Source organism: Pan paniscus, chromosome 9 (genome assembly GCF_029289425.2).
Source record: "Pan paniscus chromosome 9, NHGRI_mPanPan1-v2.0_pri, whole genome shotgun sequence".
Lineage (NCBI taxonomy): Eukaryota > Metazoa > Chordata > Mammalia > Primates > Hominidae > Pan > Pan paniscus.
In genome coordinates this window covers 63,783,856-63,801,859 of record NC_073258.2, presented here as the reverse complement: position 1 = coordinate 63,801,859, position 18,004 = coordinate 63,783,856, and the positions used below count along the sequence as shown (strand labels likewise).

At 48.6% G+C, this 18,004-nt stretch overlaps 1 protein-coding gene across 1 annotated transcript; it reads left to right on the top strand.

Moving 5' to 3' along the window:
- Positions 1 to 685: 685 nt before the first annotated feature.
- On the top strand, positions 686 to 15,105 carry EEF1G (eukaryotic translation elongation factor 1 gamma). The gene is made up of 10 exons (XM_003828489.4): positions 686 to 817; positions 1,904 to 2,062; positions 2,745 to 2,808; positions 2,964 to 3,106; positions 3,537 to 3,680; positions 7,162 to 7,291; positions 7,684 to 7,888; positions 14,251 to 14,423; positions 14,512 to 14,636; positions 14,868 to 15,105. The coding sequence occupies exons 1-10, from the start codon at positions 806 to 808 to the stop codon at positions 15,024 to 15,026; spliced, it is 1,314 nt and encodes a 437-aa protein (XP_003828537.1). The 5' UTR covers positions 686 to 805; the 3' UTR covers positions 15,027 to 15,105.
- The last annotated feature ends 2,899 nt before the right edge of the window (positions 15,106 to 18,004 follow it).

Sequence of the window (18,004 nt, the reverse complement as noted above, 5' to 3'; positions counted from 1 at the left end):
AAAAGCCATGAACATCAGAAGCGACGATGTCAGGTCTTCCAGCGTCAGCCCCTCCAGGGGCCGAGTCCGGAGGAGGTGGGAGGGACAGGGCGCGTTCTCCCTCATGTCCCTGCCCTGCTTCGGGCCGGAGGGCCGGTGCCCTGCTCGCAGTAACAGCACCCTGGAGCTGTCAGGGGTTGGATGTGAGCAAACCTCACTTTGGCAGGCGGGTTCAGACCGGGGCCCCTGTTAGACGCTCATCCCTTTCTGGAGGAAAAGCAGAGCAGGAACTAAAGGGATTTAGCACACACACTGCCACCTCCGCGCAGCAGCTGTTCCTCGCTCCCATGAGTTTCATAGAATCATGTGAGGGGCTTGGCAAAATCTACCATCAAGTCACTTGTCCCTGGGCGGGCCAGAGAGGGACGCCCCCAGTAGCACCGGCCGCGCCGGGCCAACAACCGCGCCACGTAGCCAAGAACTCGCGGCTTTTCCAGCGGGTTCTCACAACTTCCCCGCCCTCCACGCTGTCTACCTCCACGTCTAGACTCCGATTGGCCCGCTGCACCTGAGGGGCGGGCCAGTCAAGAGCTCCAATGCGCAGGCCCGAGCTGTTTCCGCGCTGGCCAGCAGGCCCCACCCACCCAGTTCTTTTTCCAATTCAGCGCCACTGGATACCGAACTGTCGTACGTATGTCTTCTGTTTCGTCCTCGCTTTCCGGCTGCTGTTTCTCCACGGCTCTCCTCTTTCCCCCTCCCTTCTCTCCCGGGCGGCTTACTTTGCGGCAGCGCCGAGAACCCCACCCCCTTTCTTTGCGGAATCACCATGGCGGCTGGGGTAAGTTTGCTGGCTCTGGTGGTTCGGGTCATCCTATCCACCGCCATCCTTTGCCCGAGTGGGGCCAGTCGGCGCCAGAGGAGTTCTGAGGCTGAGTGGGGAACTGATTCGGGGGTCTACAGACTGTACTGCTGGAGAGTAGGGTTCCTAGGGCCTGGAGGGGAACTGAGGCTGGGGCTCTCGGAGGCCAGAGGTGGAAGGGTCTGGGGAAGAGGAGAAAAGAGATGCCGGGTCTGGGCCGTCCGAAGCCTGAGAAAGGGGTTCGGCTCTGTTGCCGCTTTGAGGCGTGGTATCTGGGCAGGTTGACGAACTTCTGTGTCCGTTTTGTGGACTAACACTGGGGACAGGTTGAAGAGGAGGGTCTTTGTAGGCAGGTCCGGCTGGCACGGTTAAAGGTCGTCTCTCAGGGAGGTTTGGGAGCGAGAGGATTCTCCGGACAGTGAAGTCAGACCAATTGGACTCCGCTGGCCGGCATAATAGAGAAGCCAACGCCGGGGAACTCAATGCGGGACAGGACCGGAGGGATGATATGCGCGACACGGAAATAAAGGCTTTTGAGAGAGAGGAGTTGATTTAAGAAGACGGCATGCCATCCCCTATCTCTGGCTAGTCTGAGGGGAACTAGAAATCTCTCGATCGTCGTGCGTGCCTTAGAGACAGGACGATGCTTTTGAAGCGGTGAGCAGCTGAGCAGTAGAGTAGGCAGGCGCTCGGAACCATCAATGAATGAAACGAGGGCTCCGGGAAGGGAGGGGAGTATGTTTGTAGGCAGATGGAGTCTGATGGAGCTAGAAGTTCTGGATTTCTTGGAGATAGATTTGAGGGGAAGAGAATACTTCTAGAGGTGTCCTTAGGGAAGGTCAAATCTGTCAACAAGCTTTATTTAGCAGTTGGCGTGTAGTTCTGTTCTTGGTATTTCGGAGGATTCTGATTACATATGACAAGTACTAAAGGACTTGGTTCACCAGAGGAAGTAAAAGGGTGAGTTGAATACACTGGGATTATTCAGGAAAGTCATCCTGGAGAGTGGCATTAAGGACTGGGACCTTTCTACTCATTAATTTTGTCCCTCTCTTTCTCCCATAGACCCTGTACACGTATCCTGAAAACTGGAGGGCCTTCAAGGCTCTCATCGCTGCTCAGTACAGCGGGGCTCAGGTCCGCGTGCTCTCCGCACCACCCCACTTCCATTTTGGCCAAACCAACCGCACCCCTGAATTTCTCCGCAAATTTCCTGCCGGCAAGGTGAGTTGGGAGATGGGGAGCATCCTTCCGTTCTGAGAAACCAAGGCCCTGCGATTCTGTCACTCTGGAGATGGCCCCCATCTCTAAAAGGGAGCTTCCCATGTTGTTTTCTTCAATTTCGGTGATTTTATTTTGAGATAAATATAGATTTACATGTAGTTGTGAAAAAAAATACAGAGCTATTCTGTGACTTTATAAAATTCACGAGTTTACTTTGTGGGAAAGAGAATGAGTTTTGACTAAGCATTTTCAGTGCAAATATATCAGGTATCTGTTATGAGCAGGATTCTTACCCCAAGGGGTTTATAGAGATAGGTGAAGAAACATGCTAAGAATGGAGGAGATGAAGTGCTGTGTGGGTCTGGGTCACACACTAATACTTTAACTGATACAGACATTGATACAGGAGTTGCTTTTGGCCTTCTGCTTGTTTGATCCAGAGGTTTCATACAAATATCCTGTAATATTCAAATCTATTGGGCTTCCTAGTTAACATTGTGAATTCAGATTGCAAAGGAGGCCAAGTTCTTGAAGTATTTATTTATGGTTCTTGAGTATCAAGAGTTTGGATAGTGAGGATCATCAGCCTTATGTAAGTATTTTCAAAGCAGTTTGGCTCCTGGTATTGGTTAGGAAGAAATTTTGTGTGTTTTACCTTATCTTTTCACTGCTTTGTCCCCAGGTCCCAGCATTTGAGGGTGATGATGGATTCTGTGTGTTTGAGAGCAACGCCATTGCCTACTATGGTAATTTGCAGGGGTATATGGGAATGGGAGAATTTGGAGGTGAGGGTGTAGGAGAGGATAAGCGTGAGCGGGGGTGGATATGAAGGAATTCTCCAGGACCTGGACTGGTGTTGGCATTCCCCCAGAGTTCTGACCTTTGTGTTCTGCCTCTGCAGTGAGCAATGAGGAGCTGCGGGGAAGTACTCCAGAGGCAGCAGCCCAAGTGGTGCAGTGGGTGAGCTTTGCTGATTCCGATATAGTGCCCCCAGCCAGTACCTGGGTGTTCCCCACCTTGGGCATCATGCACCACAACAAACAGGTGAGCCTTGGAACTTTGAGAGAAGCCAGGGGCAGGGGTGGCATCAGCTCCTGGGTGTTGGGAGTAAGAAATAAAATAGGTTGAAAAAAAGATGCCAAGGATATGTAGGCAATGAGAAGACGTAATCTCTAGGGTACGAGTTTGAAGCAGTGGGCAGTTGATGGAGGAAGTGTCTGTCATGAGTGATCAGAAGAGGGATTGCTGCTGTGAAGAGATTATACCAAATGGTAAGGGGGTGGCTGGACCAGAGAACCTCTGAAGTTCATTGTTTGTAATACATTTAGAATGACCCTAGGATCTGCCTCCATTGAAAGAGAGTGAGGGTGAGCTCAGACTTCTAGGTGAAATAGCCCTCTTAGTTCTATTAATGGGGGAGGTGAGGGAAAGGGATTGGTACCCACTGATGAGTTTTATCATGTTGAATCACTAGGCCACTGAGAATGCAAAGGAGGAAGTGAGGCGAATTCTGGGGCTGCTGGATGCTTACTTGAAGACGAGGACTTTTCTGGTGGGCGAACGAGTGACATTGGCTGACATCACAGTTGTCTGCACCCTGTTGTGGCTCTATAAGCAGGTGAAGTTTATGGAAAATCCATTTGGCAGTGGGTAGATGGGGATTAGAAACAAAGTGACAAGGTATCTAGGTTACCCTGTATTCTGCTGAGGACTTGGAAAACAGCTAGAGGTGGGTGCAGTGGCTCATGCCTGTAATCCGAGCACACTGGGGGGCCGAGGTAGGCAGATCACCTGAGGTCAGGAGTTTGAGACCAGCCTGGCCAACATGGTAAAACCCTGTCTCTACTAAAAATACAAAAAATTAGCCAGGTGTGGTGGCGCACACCTATAGCCCCAGCTACTTGGGAGGCTGAGGCACAAGAATCACTTGAATCTGGGAGGTGGAGGTTGCAGTGAGCAGCGATCGCCCCACTGCACTCCAGCCTGGGTGAGAGTGAGACTTCGTGTCAAAACAAACAAAAAACAGCCAGGAATCCCAGGACTGAGTACCATCACTTGCTTTCCATTCTCTTAAGAAGCTGGGTAATGTCTTGCCTTTAGTTTCTGTTTGGCAGCTAAGATGTTTAGTTTGTTGCCATATTTCCTGGGAAGATTGGTTATTCTTAGTTGTGAAGACAGGGGTGATGATGGTAGCTTCAGCATTAAGATCTTTTTGGAGGCAGGCCAGGCACTGTGTCTAACACCTATAATCCCAGCACTTTGGGAGGCCTAGGCGGGTGGATCACTTGAGGTCAGGAGTTCGAGACCATCCTGGCCAGCATGGCGAAACCCTGTCTCTATTAAAAATATGAAAATTAGCCGGGCGTGGTGGTAGGAGCCTGTAATCCCAGCTACTTGGGAGGCTGAGGCAGGAGAATGGCTTGAACCCAGGAGGTGGAGGTAGCAGTGAGCCAAGATCCAGCTACTGCGCTCCAGCCTGGGGGACAAGAGCGAGACTCCATCTCAAAAAAAAAAAAAAAAAAAGCTCTTTTGGAGACAGATACAGGTTCAAGCCTTGGCTTCATTGTTTACCAATGTAGGTAAGGGGTTATATGTGGGTGAATTCCTTTAGTCCTGTTTTTTACTCTTTGCAATCTATAAAATCAGGGTAGTAATAATCACTGTCAAGGTTATTGGGTCAAAAAAGAATGACAAGTCACTGGTTTCCAAATAAAAGCTCTTGGACTCATGCTGGTCCAGAATAGTAATGTGATCATAGCAAAGGAAAAAACACTTACTGCATGCCAGACCCTGTGCCAGGGGCCTCATGGGGATCATCTTAGTGAGTGAATCTACTAAGTGGTAGAGTAGAATTTGAACCCAAGTACTGTGGAACCAGCACTCTGACTGCTGTGTTCTGTTTCCATGGCAAGATTTTTTTTCCTCTTCTGGTCTTTGCAAACTGAAAAATGACAACAGTTCTACCTGAAGCTTTGCAAACTAAAAAATGACAACAGTTCTACCTGAAGCTGTTTATTCTTATTTTTCTTTGACCATGCTTAATACACCAGACACTAAGTTTAATTTGAAGGACTGTCCATTATTTATTTATTTATTTTTTTTTTTTTGACAGAGTCTTGCTCTGTCACCCAGGCTGGAGTGCAGTGGCACGATCTTGGCTCATTGCAACCTCCACCTCCCAGGTTCAAGCGATTCTCCTGCCTCAGCCTCCCAAGTAGCTGGGATTACAGGCATGCGCCACCAAACCCAGCTAATTTTGTATTTTTAGCAGAGACAGGGTTTTGCCATGTTGGTCAGACTGGTCTTGATCTCCTGAGGACCTCAGGTGATCCACCCACCTCGGCCTCCCAAGTGCTGGGATTGCAGGGGTGAGCCACCACACCCAGCCAGGACTGTCCATTATTCTAAATGCGTTTGAATATTTTCTTTGAATATTCTTTACTTTCTGAAGTTTGATGGATGGGTGGGTGTGGGGTGTGTGTGTGTGTGTGTGTGTGTGTGTGTGTGTATGTGTATAGTATGGCCAATATAGATAGTAAATACCTATAGTGTTTAGATTTTATTTGGCAAAAAAGTCCTCGATAGCCCTCTGTGGGTCTCAATCTTTTTTTTTTTTTTGAGACGAAGTCTCGCTCTTGTCCCCCAGGCTGGAGTGCGATGGCGCGATCTCGGCTCACTGCAACTTCTGCCTCCCGGGTTCAAGTGATTCTCTTGCCTCAGCCTCCTGAGTAGCTGGGATTACGGGCATGTGCAACCATGCCTGGCTGATTTTTGTATTTTTAGGAGAGGCGGGGTTTTACCATGTTTGCCAGGCTGGTCTCGAACTCCTGACCTCAGGTGATCTGCCCGCCTCGGCCTCCCAAAGTGCTGGGATTATAGGCGTGAGCCACCGCTCCTGGCCGACGTTTGAAATTTAAAAGATTGAAAACAGTAGATCTGAAATAGTTTTGTAAAGGAGCAAGACAATTATTACTCCTACTCCTAAATGGAGGAGGGACCCAAGCATCCATCCATTAAACTGGACTACACTGAAAAAAAAGATTAGAAAAAGAAATGGAGGCCAGGTGTGGTGGCTCACACGGGTAATCCCAGCACTTTGGGAGGCCAGGGCAGGAGGATTGCTTGAGCATGCGAGTTCAAGATAAGCCTGGGCAACATAGTGAGACCCCATCTCTATTAAAATTTTTTTTTTTTTTTTTTTTTTTTTTTTTTTGAGACGGAGTCTCACTCTGTCACCCAAGCTGGAGTGCAGTGGCGTGATCTCGGTTCACTGCAACCTCCACTTCCTGGGTTTAAGTCAGTCTCCTGCCTCAGCCTGTGGAGTAGCTGGGACTACAGGCACGTGCCACCACGCCCAGCTAATTTTTTTTTTTTTGAGACAGAGTCTCACTCTGTCACCCAGGCTGGAATGCAGTGCCGCGATCTCCGCTCACTGCAAGCTCCGCCTCCCGGGTTCACGCCATTCTCCTGCCTTAGCGTCCCGAGTAGCTGGGACTACAGCTGCCCGCCATCACGCCCAGCTAATTTTTTTATTTTTAGGAGAGATGGGGGTTCACCGTGTTAGCCAGGATGGTCTCGATCTCCTGACCTCGTGATCCGCCCGCCTCGGCCTCCCAAACTGCTGGGATTACTGTAATCCCAGCAGTTTGGGAGGCCGAGGCGGGCGGATCACTTGAGGTCAGAGTTCGAGAGCAGCCTGGCCAACAGGGCGAAACCCCATCTCTACTAAAAGTACAAAAATTAGCTGGGTGTGGTGGCAGGCACCTGTAGTCCCAGCTACTCAGAAGGCTAAGGCATGGGAGGCTGAGGCATGAGAATCACTTGAACCCAGGAGATGGAGGCTGCAGTGAGCTGAGATCACGCCATTGCACCCCAGCCTGAGCGATAGAGTGAGACTCTGTCTCAAAAAAAAAAAAAAATTGAAAAAAATGAAGAAATGGGAAGTAATCCAGGGAAGGATGATGTTGTATGAAGCTATTGTCTATAGGGTTTGAAAAGAAGGTGAGCACTGGGACTTAGGTAGAGCAAGGACTCTTGCTGTGAACAGAACTCTTCAGGGCCTTTCCACTGACTTTGTTTACACCCTTATGTCCTGGCAGGTTCTGGAGCCTTCTTTCCGCCAGGCCTTTCCCAATACCAACCGCTGGTTCCTCACCTGCATTAACCAGCCCCAGTTCCGGGCTGTCTTGGGGGAAGTGAAACTGTGTGAGAAGATGGCCCAGTTTGATGGTGAGTCTGAGGAGATCGGGAGGCATATGGCCAGGATCAGGGTCTGGTTTGCTCTGCATCAACCCCTTGATTTCCTGTCTTGCTTTTGGGTTATGGGGACCTGCAGAATGTAGGGTGTCAATGTGGTAGCTAATATTATGTGCAGTTTGTTTCGTGTACACTCATACCCTGACTAATTTGTATTACTATATAGATTTGCGATATAAAGTATTTGTTGCTGAGTGTGTTGTTGCTGGAGGACATACAGTGAACTGATGAGCAGTCTGGGGCCTAAGTTCCTTACTTGTCCCATTCGTCAGTTTCCTCTGTTACCCTGCTTGCTCTGTGTGGTTTTGGAGGGGTGTGGAAAGAGGCAGAACATTCGTTCACTTTCCTGCCTTCCTCTGCACCAGCTAAAAAGTTTGCAGAGACCCAACCTAAAAAGGACACACCACGGAAAGAGAAGGGTTCACGGGAAGAGAAGCAGAAGCCCCAGGCTGAGCGGAAGGAGGAGAAAAAGGCGGCTGCCCCTGCTCCTGAGGAGGAGATGGATGAATGTGAGCAGGCGCTGGCTGCTGAGCCCAAGGCCAAGGACCCGTTCGCTCACCTGCCCAAGAGGTAAGGATATTGGAGGGTGGAGGGTGTGGGACCAAAGAAGGCCTGTTCTCACCTCTGTATGTCCCCCCTCACACACAGCTAGAGCCAGAATTTTAGGTTGTCCATATAAAGTTAAAGGTATATTTTAGTTGCAAATAAAGCAGCTTTCTGGCTGATCATCAGGAATTGGGCAAATTTTGATTGTGGAGAGCAAGTTTCAAGTACAGCCAGTACTGGGGAAGATTGAACTCCTATTCCAACAAAGACAGGAACAGATTTTGATATAGTGGTAAGTTGGTTTTGAGCAAGCTCATTTGACCATTTGAGAGCTCTGAGAACAAATACAGGGAGAGGCGTGGGGAGGAAGAAAGTGCAGAGAGCCTTGCGTTGCGCCACGCGCCCGGCTGTGCGGAGATAGTGGATGCCAGAGCAGGGTCCTTTGAGTTGTTTTGTTTTCTGTTTTGCTGAATCAGACTGTACAAAAATTGCTCACTAAGAAAAAGGATGAAGATCATAGCTAAGTAGTGTCTGTCTAGTTCATTGTTCCACAACCGAGTAAAGTCCCCAAGTAGAAGAAAGTAGGTGTCCTCTGTATCCTTTTTTCAGTTAAAGGTAGGGCTTCTTGGAAGAAATAATATAGTAAAAGCGAGATTTTGGCATGAAAAGTGTAGGACGCTGAGTGCTTGCCCAGTTCTCTGGGATGGAGTCTTTCTTCCATCACTGCTCCAAGTCATTTTATTGGGAGTTCAAGCAGTTTGAGAAATATATATTCTGTGGTTACTTTGCTTTGGAACTCCTCTTTCTGTGTACTTTTTCCACCCACTCACCCTGTCATTTCCAAAGCCGTTCATCTTTTCACTGCTTGGTCTGCTAGGGTTTACATTTCACCCTCTCCCATCTTGTAATGGCTTGGATACAGGGTGAACCAGCCTAAAGGAGCACCCACTGGTAGGGACACAGTAGCTGTGCATAGAATTGTGAATTACAAGCATTGCACTAATAGATGGGAGCAACTTGGGGTATAGCTGAAAGTTCTTACTCCCGGGTATTTTGTACAAGACCAGGAAGTCTCCATCCAGACACAGGCGCTCTTTAAAGATGAATTTCTTGAACTAGTGATTTGCCTTGAATTTAGCACAGGTGCAGGTCAAGAGTGAGCAGGATTTTTGGTGTGTGTAAATAGGTCATGATAATTAACCCAAATTACATATTGTGTTGTAACTCAGACGTTGTTAATTATTAGCTAGAGATTTTCACATATAATAGGTCAGTACTCTGGGCAGGAAATAAATGAGGCAGTAGTAAACTTAAAATCTTTATTTAATAAACTTTACATTTTCTTAACATGGTTTTGGGAATGTTTATTAATGTCTATTTATTGGGTTACCATGATGCCCTACAGGGCTGCCAGAAATGCTTTCCCCAAGGTTTTTTTTTTTTGAAACAGGGTTTTACTTTGTTGTCCAATCTGGAGTGCAGTAGCGTGATCACGGCTCACTGCAGTCTTGACCTCCTGTACTCAAGCGATCCTCCCACCTCAGCCTCTGGAGTAGCTGGGACAAAGGCACACACCACCACACCCAGCTAATTTTTTATTATTTGTAGAGACTAGGTCTCACTATGTTGCCCAGGCTGGTCACAAACTCCTGGGCTCAAGTGATCCTTGGCCTCTCAAAGTGCTGGAATTACAGGTGTGAGCCACTGTACCTGGCTCCTTTTTGTGTTTTTTGGTTTTTTTTGGTTTGTTTGTTTGGAGATGGAGTCTCACTCTGTCACCCAGGCTGGAGTGCAGTGGTGTGATCTCAGCTCACTGCAACCTCCGCCTCCCCAGTTCAAGCGATTCTCCTGCCTCAGCCTCCCGAGTAGCTGGGACTACAATGACAGGCGCGTGACACCACGGCTGGCAAATTTTTTGTATTTTTAGTAGAGACGGAGTTTCACCGTGTTAGCTAGGATGGTCTCAATCTCTTGACCTCGTGATCCACCCACCTCGGCCTCTCAAAGTGGTGGGATTACAGGTGTGAGCTACCGTGCCCGGCCCCCTTTTTTTTTTTTTTTTTTTTTTTTGAGATGGAGTCTGGCTCTGTTGCCCAGGCTGGTGTGTAGTGGTGCAATCTTGGCTCACTGCAACCTCCACCTGCCGGGTTCAAGCAGTTCTCCTGCTTCAGCCTCTTGAGTAGCTGGGACTACAGGCACGCACCACCATGCCCGGCTAGTTTTTTGTATTTTTAGCAGAGACAGGGTTTCACCATGCTGGGCAGGCTGGTCTCGAACTCCTGACCTCATGATCCTCCGCCTCCGCCTCCCAAAGTGCTGGGATTACAGATATGAGCCACTGCTCCCAGCCTTTTTTTTTTTTTTTGTGAGACAGAGTCTCACTCTGTTGCCCAGGTTGAAGTGCAGTGGTGTGATCTCGGCTCACTGCAATCTCCGCCTCCTGGGTTGAAGCAATTCTCCTGCCTCAGCCTCCCGAGTAGCTGGGATTGCAGGTGCGTGCCACCATGCCCGGCTAATTTTTGTATTTTTAGTAGAGATGGGGTTTCACCATGTTGGTCAGGCTGGTCTCAAACTCCTGACCTCAGGCAATCCGCCTGCCTTGGCCTCCCAAAATGCTGGGATTACAGGCGTGAGCCACCGCCCCTGGCTCCCCCAACATTTTTAATGTCATAAAAGTGATATCCTAAAAGACCAAGACTATTAATGTCCAGATTTTAATTCTAGTTCTTTTAAGACCCAGCTAGGTCAAGTGCGGTGGCTCACACTACTTGGCAGGCTGAGGTGAGAGGGTCACTTGAGTCCAGCAGGTTGAGGCTGCAGTGAGCCATGATCGTGCCCCTGCACTTGGGTGACTGAGCAAGACCCTGTCTCAAAACAAATAGCTTGAACAGTTCAGGAGGGTGTGAAAAAATTCCCAGCCCCAGTTTTGGTGTGGTTGAGGTTTTAAGGCTCCTCAGATGAGGTCTCTTATGCATTTGGAAAGGAACCTGGGACCTAGGGTTAAAGGACAGATCCTCTGCTTTGCTACAGTGTAATCTTGAACAGGTCATTCTACTTGGTCTCATCTGTAAAGAGAGGGGAGGGTCAGGGTAACAGTTGGTAACTCATGGGTTATAAGGATTGAGTGAAATTGGAATACTCATGGCAATATTTATGCTATGAACAATAGAACCAACTAAACATTCAGTTTAATATTCAGTGTTTAGTAGATTTATGGCACAATCCTGCATTAGAAGATTGTTTGGCCATTAAAATGTTTGCAAAGAATTCTGTTTTTGAGGTAGGGTCTTGCTATGTTGCTTAGTCCGGTGTCCAACTCCTGATCTCAGGTGGTCCTTCTACCTCAGCCTCTTGAGTAGCTGGGACTGCTAGTGCAAAAAATTGTTTTGTTTTAGGCCGGGCGCGGTGGCTCACGCCTGTGATCCCAGCACTTTGGGAGGCTGAGGCGGGTGGATCACGAGGTCAGGAGATTGAAACCATCCTGGCTAACATGGTAAAAATACCGTCTCTACTAAAAATACAAAAAATACAAAAAATTAGCCGGGGGCAGTAGCAGGCGCCTGTAGTCCCAGCTACTCAGGAGGCTGAGGCAGGAGAATGGCGTGAACCCAGGAGGCGGAGCTTGCAGTGAGCCGAGATTGCACCACTGCACTGCAGCCTGGGCAACAGAGCTAGACTCCGTCTCAAGGAAAAAAAAAAAAAAAGATTGTTTTGTTTTTTTGACAGGGTCTTGCTCTTCTCCCAGGCTGGAGTGCAGTGGTGTGATCTCGGCTCACTGCAACCTCTGCCTCCCGGACTCAAGCAATTCTCTTGCCTCAGCCTTCTGAGTAGCTGGGATTACAGGCGTGAGCCATGGTGCCCAGCTCCCAGCTAATTTTTAAATTTTTTTGTAGAGACAGTGTCTCGCTATATTTCCCAGGCTGAAAGAATTCTTAACAGCATGGATAGGATGTCCTTTAAGAACAAAGTATAAGCACAAAACTGCATATGTCATGGCTACATCTTTGAAAAATCAAAGGCTGTAGGAAAATACATAAAAGATTATCCTGGGCTGGGCGCAGTGGCTCATGCCTGTAATCCCAGCACTTTGGGAGGCCGAGGCGGGCAGATCACGGGGTCAAGAGTTCAAGACCAGCCTGGCCAACATAGTGAAACCCCATCTCTACTAGAAATACAAAAATTAGCTGGGCGTAGTGGCACGTGCCTGTAATCCCACTACTTGGGAGGCTGAGGCAGGAGAATCGCTTGAACCCGGTAGGTAGAGGTTGCAGTGAGCCGAGATCGCACCACTGCATTCCAGCCTGGGTGACGGCGAGACTCCATCTCAAAAAAAACAAAACAAAACAAAAAAAAGATTATCCTGTTTGTTGGCATTATAGGTGATTTTCTTCAGTCAGCATATATATATATATGTGTATGTATATGCACACACACACATATATACACACACATGTTGTACCTGAGCGAGTTAGAGAAAACGCCACACTTTGAGACGAATTAAGAGTCCTTTATTAGCCGGTAACCAAGAGATGGCTAACGCTCAAAATTCTCTCGGCCCTGAGGAAGGGGCTTGATTAACTTTTATACCTTGGTTTAGGAAGGGGAGGGGAACTCAAATGCAATGATTTTACAGAGGTAAAAACATGCAAGAATCAAAAGAAGCAAAATGGTTACAGAGAGATAAACAATTTAAAAGACAAATGGTTACAAAAAGCAACCGTACCAGGTGCAGGGCTCTAAATCCTTCATTATAATTAGATATGGGGCTATGCGGGACACGAACTCAAGGCTTTATGTTGTTATCACTTTGAGAAAAATCCTGGGAACTTCATACATTGTTTGTGCCAGTACCTTATCAGTTAATTGGGCTCCTTTGAAATGCTGAGGATCTGCTTAACACAGGTCAACTCCTTGTGGAAGGGGGTTGGGTGAGGAGCCCTTAGTGTCTTGTAAATTAAGGGGTCAATTGGAGTTTGTCCGGCTTTCCCAGCTAGAGAGAGTCTTTATTTACATGAGAAGCAAGGCTAGGTGGTTAAAGAGACAAACAGGGAAGATTCAAAGTAGTGAGAGTAAAAACAAGGTTAGGCATTTAACACATGTATGCACACACACATATATGTGTTTTTTGATTTTTGGTGTTTGTTTTTGTTTGTTTTTGTTTTTTTTTTTTTTTTGAGACGGAGTCTCGCTCTGTCGCCCAGGCGGGAGTGCAATTTCGGCTCACTGCAGCCTCTGTCTCCTGGGTTCGAGCAAGTCTCCTGTCCCTGCCTCCCGAGTAGCTGGGACTACAGGTGTGTGCCACCAATTTTTTTTTTTTTTTTTTTTTTTTTAGTAGAGATAGGTTTTCACCATGTTGGCCAGGATGGTCTTGATCTCTTGACCTCGTGATCCGCCCGCCTCGGCCTCCCAAAGTGTTGGGATTACAGGTGTGAGCCACCCTGCCTGGCCTTTTTTTTCCCCCCAGACAGGACTCTTCCTCTATCGCCCAGGCTGGAGTGCAGTGGCGCGATCTCTGCTCACTGCAACCTCTGCCTCTTGGGTTCAAGCTATTCTCCTGTCTCAGCCTGCCACCACGCCCAGCTAATTTTTGTATTTTTAGTAGAAACGCGGTTTCACCTTGTTGGTCAGGCTGGACTTGAACTCCTGACCTGAGGTGATCCACCTGCCTTGGCCTCCCAAAGTGCTGGGATTACAGGCGTGAGCCACCGCGTCTGGCCAGTGTATATGTTTATAACTGGAAAGAAAGAAAACAGAGCACCAACCGTGGAGGGAGTGACCTCTGCTATATTGATGCTGGCATTCTTGGCTCAGTATGCCAGATTGCTTTTAAGATAACCTGAACCTAAGGGCTTTCCAGCATCGGAAAACCTTGGAAAAGACTAAAGCTTGTTTATAGGCAGAGACGGACTAAAGGACATGGGTGTAAGATTTGGGGTGGAGGCCCTTTGAGAATGTTCACTGCTTACATTCCTGTTACAGCTTGTGTAACCTGAAGAGGCCTGTATGGTGGGAGGGAAGAGACTTGGGTGAGTCAGTGACTTAGTGTGGTTCATGGAAAACAGCCTGGGGAGGGCCTGAACAGGGAAAAAGAAGTCCTCACTCTGTCTCCACCTGGGGGCAGCAGTTAGCCATGCCCTTCCTGGGGCAGGTCTCAGAGTCCCACTTTGAGTTCCACCCTCCACATGCCTTGCATACTTATGCAGAGGAGTGTCCTAGGCCCCTGTTCAAACCCCTTGAGCTTACTTCCCTCATAAGGTCATACACATCTGCCAGCGCAATGACCATTTCCTTTATATTAGTAAATTTTAAGTGAAAGCACCCTTCACTTCTCTTAGCCTGGCAACCTTCCTCCTTATTGATTGACCCCTGTGCTTTCTTCCTCTTAGTACCTTTGTGTTGGATGAATTTAAGCGCAAGTACTCCAATGAGGACACACTCTCTGTGGCACTGCCATATTTCTGGGAGCACTTTGATAAGGACGGCTGGTCCCTGTGGTACTCAGAGTATCGCTTCCCTGAAGAACTCACTCAGACCTTCATGAGCTGCAATCTCATCACTGGTAAGAGAGTGGGTCTGAGAAGGAAGGAGAACAAGGTGTAGCAAGTGCTGTGATTCCAAAGGCTGAATGTTCTCCCTTGCCGCTTCAGGAATGTTCCAGCGACTGGACAAGCTGAGGAAGAATGCCTTCGCCAGTGTCATCCTTTTTGGAACCAACAATAGCAGCTCCATTTCTGGAGTCTGGGTCTTCCGAGGCCAGGAGCTTGCCTTTCTGGTGAGGAAGGTGGAGGAGAGGAGTCTCTTTAGGGTGGGGCAGGGATATAAGAAGCACTGTGTTTTATTTCTGAGTTGATGGATGTTTAGGAGGGTTCAGGAATGCTTACAGGAAGGAGCAGTTCATGTTCACAGGAGACCTGGGGTCTGATGACATGTGTTTGAGCTGGAAGTAACACAGGTGTGGGGTGGTGTCTCATAACTTGACCACATGCTGGCTTTTTATCCCCAGCTGAGTCCAGATTGGCAGGTGGACTACGAGTCATACACATGGCGGAAACTGGATCCTGGCAGCGAGGAGACCCAGACGCTGGTTCGAGAGTACTTTTCCTGGGAGGGGGCCTTCCAGCATGTGGGCAAAGCCTTCAATCAGGGCAAGATCTTCAAGTGAACATCTCTTGCCATCACCTAGCTGCCTGCACCTGCCCTTCAGGGAGATGGGGGGTCATTAAAGGAAACTGAACATTGAACCCTTTCCTGTCCTGCCTCCTTTGTGAGTGGTGGCGTCTTCAAGGGGAGTAGATATGTTGAAGCAGGGTACTTTCTGTGTTCGCAGTACCTCGATATGCAGGAGAGAAGACTTCAGAAGAACAGAAATAGAGGCCTGTGTTCACTTGTGATTTTAATTACCCTGCCTCCTACGGTGATGACTGTCTTCTAGCTGGGAAAGAGCGGAAGCAGTTGGGGCGGGTAGTGACATGGGGCTTTGTGACTACCTAATTCTTAGGGATCAGATTCCAGGCCTTTCCCAGTGAAGGGAGAGAATAGCTGCTAATAACAAGAGCTAACGTGTATAATTCACAGAGTGCAAAGGAACTTTACATTATTTCCTGTAACTGTCCTGTGAGGTAGGTAGCTGGCAATATGCAAGGGTTGTAGTTTTTTTTTCTTTCTTTTTTTTTTTTTTCAGACAAGGTCTGGCTCTGTTGCCCAGGCTGGAGTGTAGTGGTGCAGTCTCAGCTCAACCTCTGTCTCCCAGGCTCAAGCCATCCTCCCACCTTAGCCTCCTGAGTAGCTGGGACTATAGGTGTGCACCACCATGCCCGGCTAATTTTCGTGGTGGTTTTTTTTTTTTTTTTTGTAGAGGTAGGGTTTCGCCACATTGCCGAGGCTGTTCTCAAACTCCTGACCTCCAGCGGTCGTCCCGCCTTGGTCTCCCAAAGTGGTGGGATTGCAGGCATGCATCACCATGCCTGCCCTAGGGCTGTGGTTCAAATGCCTCAAACCTGCAGGACAAGGCACAGACTACTCAGAACAGACACTGGCCTGGCCCGTTGGCCCATTCCTGGCTGTGTTATCAGTCTGGTGGTGGTATCCCTGATTTCTAATGGGAAGCATAGGGATTTACAGATTTCACTAACTTGACGGTGATCACACATTTTAAGTGGTAGAGGCAGAGTTTTGAACCCAGTGGGTGTCACTTTTTTTTTTAATTTAAAATTTTTTTGGTAGAACTGGGTCAGGAAAATGTTTTAAATTTTATTTATTTGAGAGCTGGGGTTCTTGCTATGTTGCTAAGGCTGGAGTGCAGTGGCTGGCTGTACAAAGGCTCAATCGTGCTATAGTTTTTTTTCTTTGAGACGGGAGTCTCGCTCTGTCGCCCAGGATGGAGTACAGTGGTGCAATCTTGGCTCACTGCAAGCTCCGCCTCCCGGGTTAACGCCATTTTCCTGCCTCAGCCTCCTGAGTAGCTGGGACTACAGGCACCTGCCACCGCGCCAGGCTGGTTTTTTGTATTTTTAGTAGAGACGGGGTTTCACCGTGGTCTCGATCTCCTGACCTCGTGATCCGCCCACCTCGGCCTCTCAAAGCGCTGGGATTACAGGCGTGAGCCACCAATCGTGCTACAGTTTTGAAGTCCTGGCCTCAAGTGATCCTCCCGCCTCAGCCCCCTTAGTAGGTGGGATTATAGGTGCATGCCATCACGCCTCACTTGGGTGTGACTTTTTTTTTTTTTTGAGACAGTTTCACTCTTGTTGCCCAGGCTGGAGTGCAATGGTGTGATCTCGGCTCACCACAACCTCCACCTCCTGAGTTCTGGTTCAAGCAGTTCTCCTGCCTCAGCCTCCTGAGTAGCTGGGATTACAGGCACGTGCCACCATGCCCAGCTAATTTTTGTATTTTCAGTAGAGACGGGGTTTTATCATGTTGGCCAGGCTGGTCTCGAACTCCTGACCTCATGATTTGCCCACCTTGGCCTCCCAAAGTGTTTGGATTACAGGCGTGAGCCACCACGCCCAGTGGGTGTCACTTTGAAGCCTGTGTCCACACCCTGCTGCCTCCTAGAAGGTAGAGTAGTTGTAATTGTCAGCTAATATCCTGCTCAGGCCAAAGGTTACTATTTTTTCCCCTTTGAGCTTAATTTTTATTATATCCTTTTCAGATTTTCTTGCTCTTCTGTCTTTTCTGAAGATCATCGAAGATCTTCCTGTAAATTTAACAGCTCAGGTGAAACTGGAAACCTCTAGATTGAGTCACATTTTGAGGCATATGCAGAAACGGTTGACTGCCTTTGGTCCCCAGCTTATGATTTTCTGTGTGGTTTTTTCATTCTGTTTCTTAGTCCAGGCACAGAAGAGGGCTCTTGGCTTGAATGGGGAAACCAGGTACATACAATGGGCTGGTAGTTGGGAGGGGATAGGGCTGTCATCTGCAGCTGAGCACTTTGACCTGCAGTTGGAGTGGGCAGAAAAGAGTTGTGGTTTAGAATCCATATGGGTGGAGATGGGCTGATGCTTGCTCAGACTGCTCCCTGGCTGCTCATCTTGAGCTGGGTCCAAACTTGATAACCTTTCTTCTGAGCCTCCTGAGCTCTTGTTAGCTAGGATCTGAAAATGCTAGGTGCAGCTGGTGCATTGACATGTTCCTGTAGTCTTGGCTACTTGGGTGGGGGGATGGCTGAGGCCAGGAGTTGGAGGCCTTAGTAGTGCTTGCCATGATTGCAACTGAACAGCCAATGCACTCCAGCCTGGGCAACACAGACCCCCATCTCAAAAATAAAGTGCTAGATGCAGGCTTGGGGTGTGCCTTTTAGCTTGTTGCTGGGGCCTCACTGAAGCTGTCAGACTCTTCCCAAATTCTGTTTCAAATCACACCTCCTTCTGTGGTTGTGGGACCTTCACCACCTTCCTGGTGTTTGCTTACTGTAACCTCCTGTGGCTGAAGCCTCAGGCAGGAGGGACCAAGTTGGAAGAGTAGTTTAGGTTTTAGAGGGCGGCTTGAAAGGCTCAGGAGGGAAGCCCAACTGTGAAGTGGGTCGGGGGTTCTGGGTGGGCCATGGGCAGCAGCGGGCCTGGCAGCCCACATGGACTAGGTGGTCTGCGCTGGGGCAGAGACCCCTACCTCAGCCTTCCTCTGCCTGCAGGAAGA

Bases quoted from the DNA above. Each gene is read 5' to 3' on its own strand.
- EEF1G (XM_003828489.4), top strand. The intron at 3,107-3,536 runs GTGAGCCTTGGA...TTGAATCACTAG, and splicing joins TCATGCACCACAACAAACAG to GCCACTGAGAATGCAAAGGA. The intron at 7,292-7,683 runs GTGAGTCTGAGG...CCTCTGCACCAG, and splicing joins GAAGATGGCCCAGTTTGATG to CTAAAAAGTTTGCAGAGACC.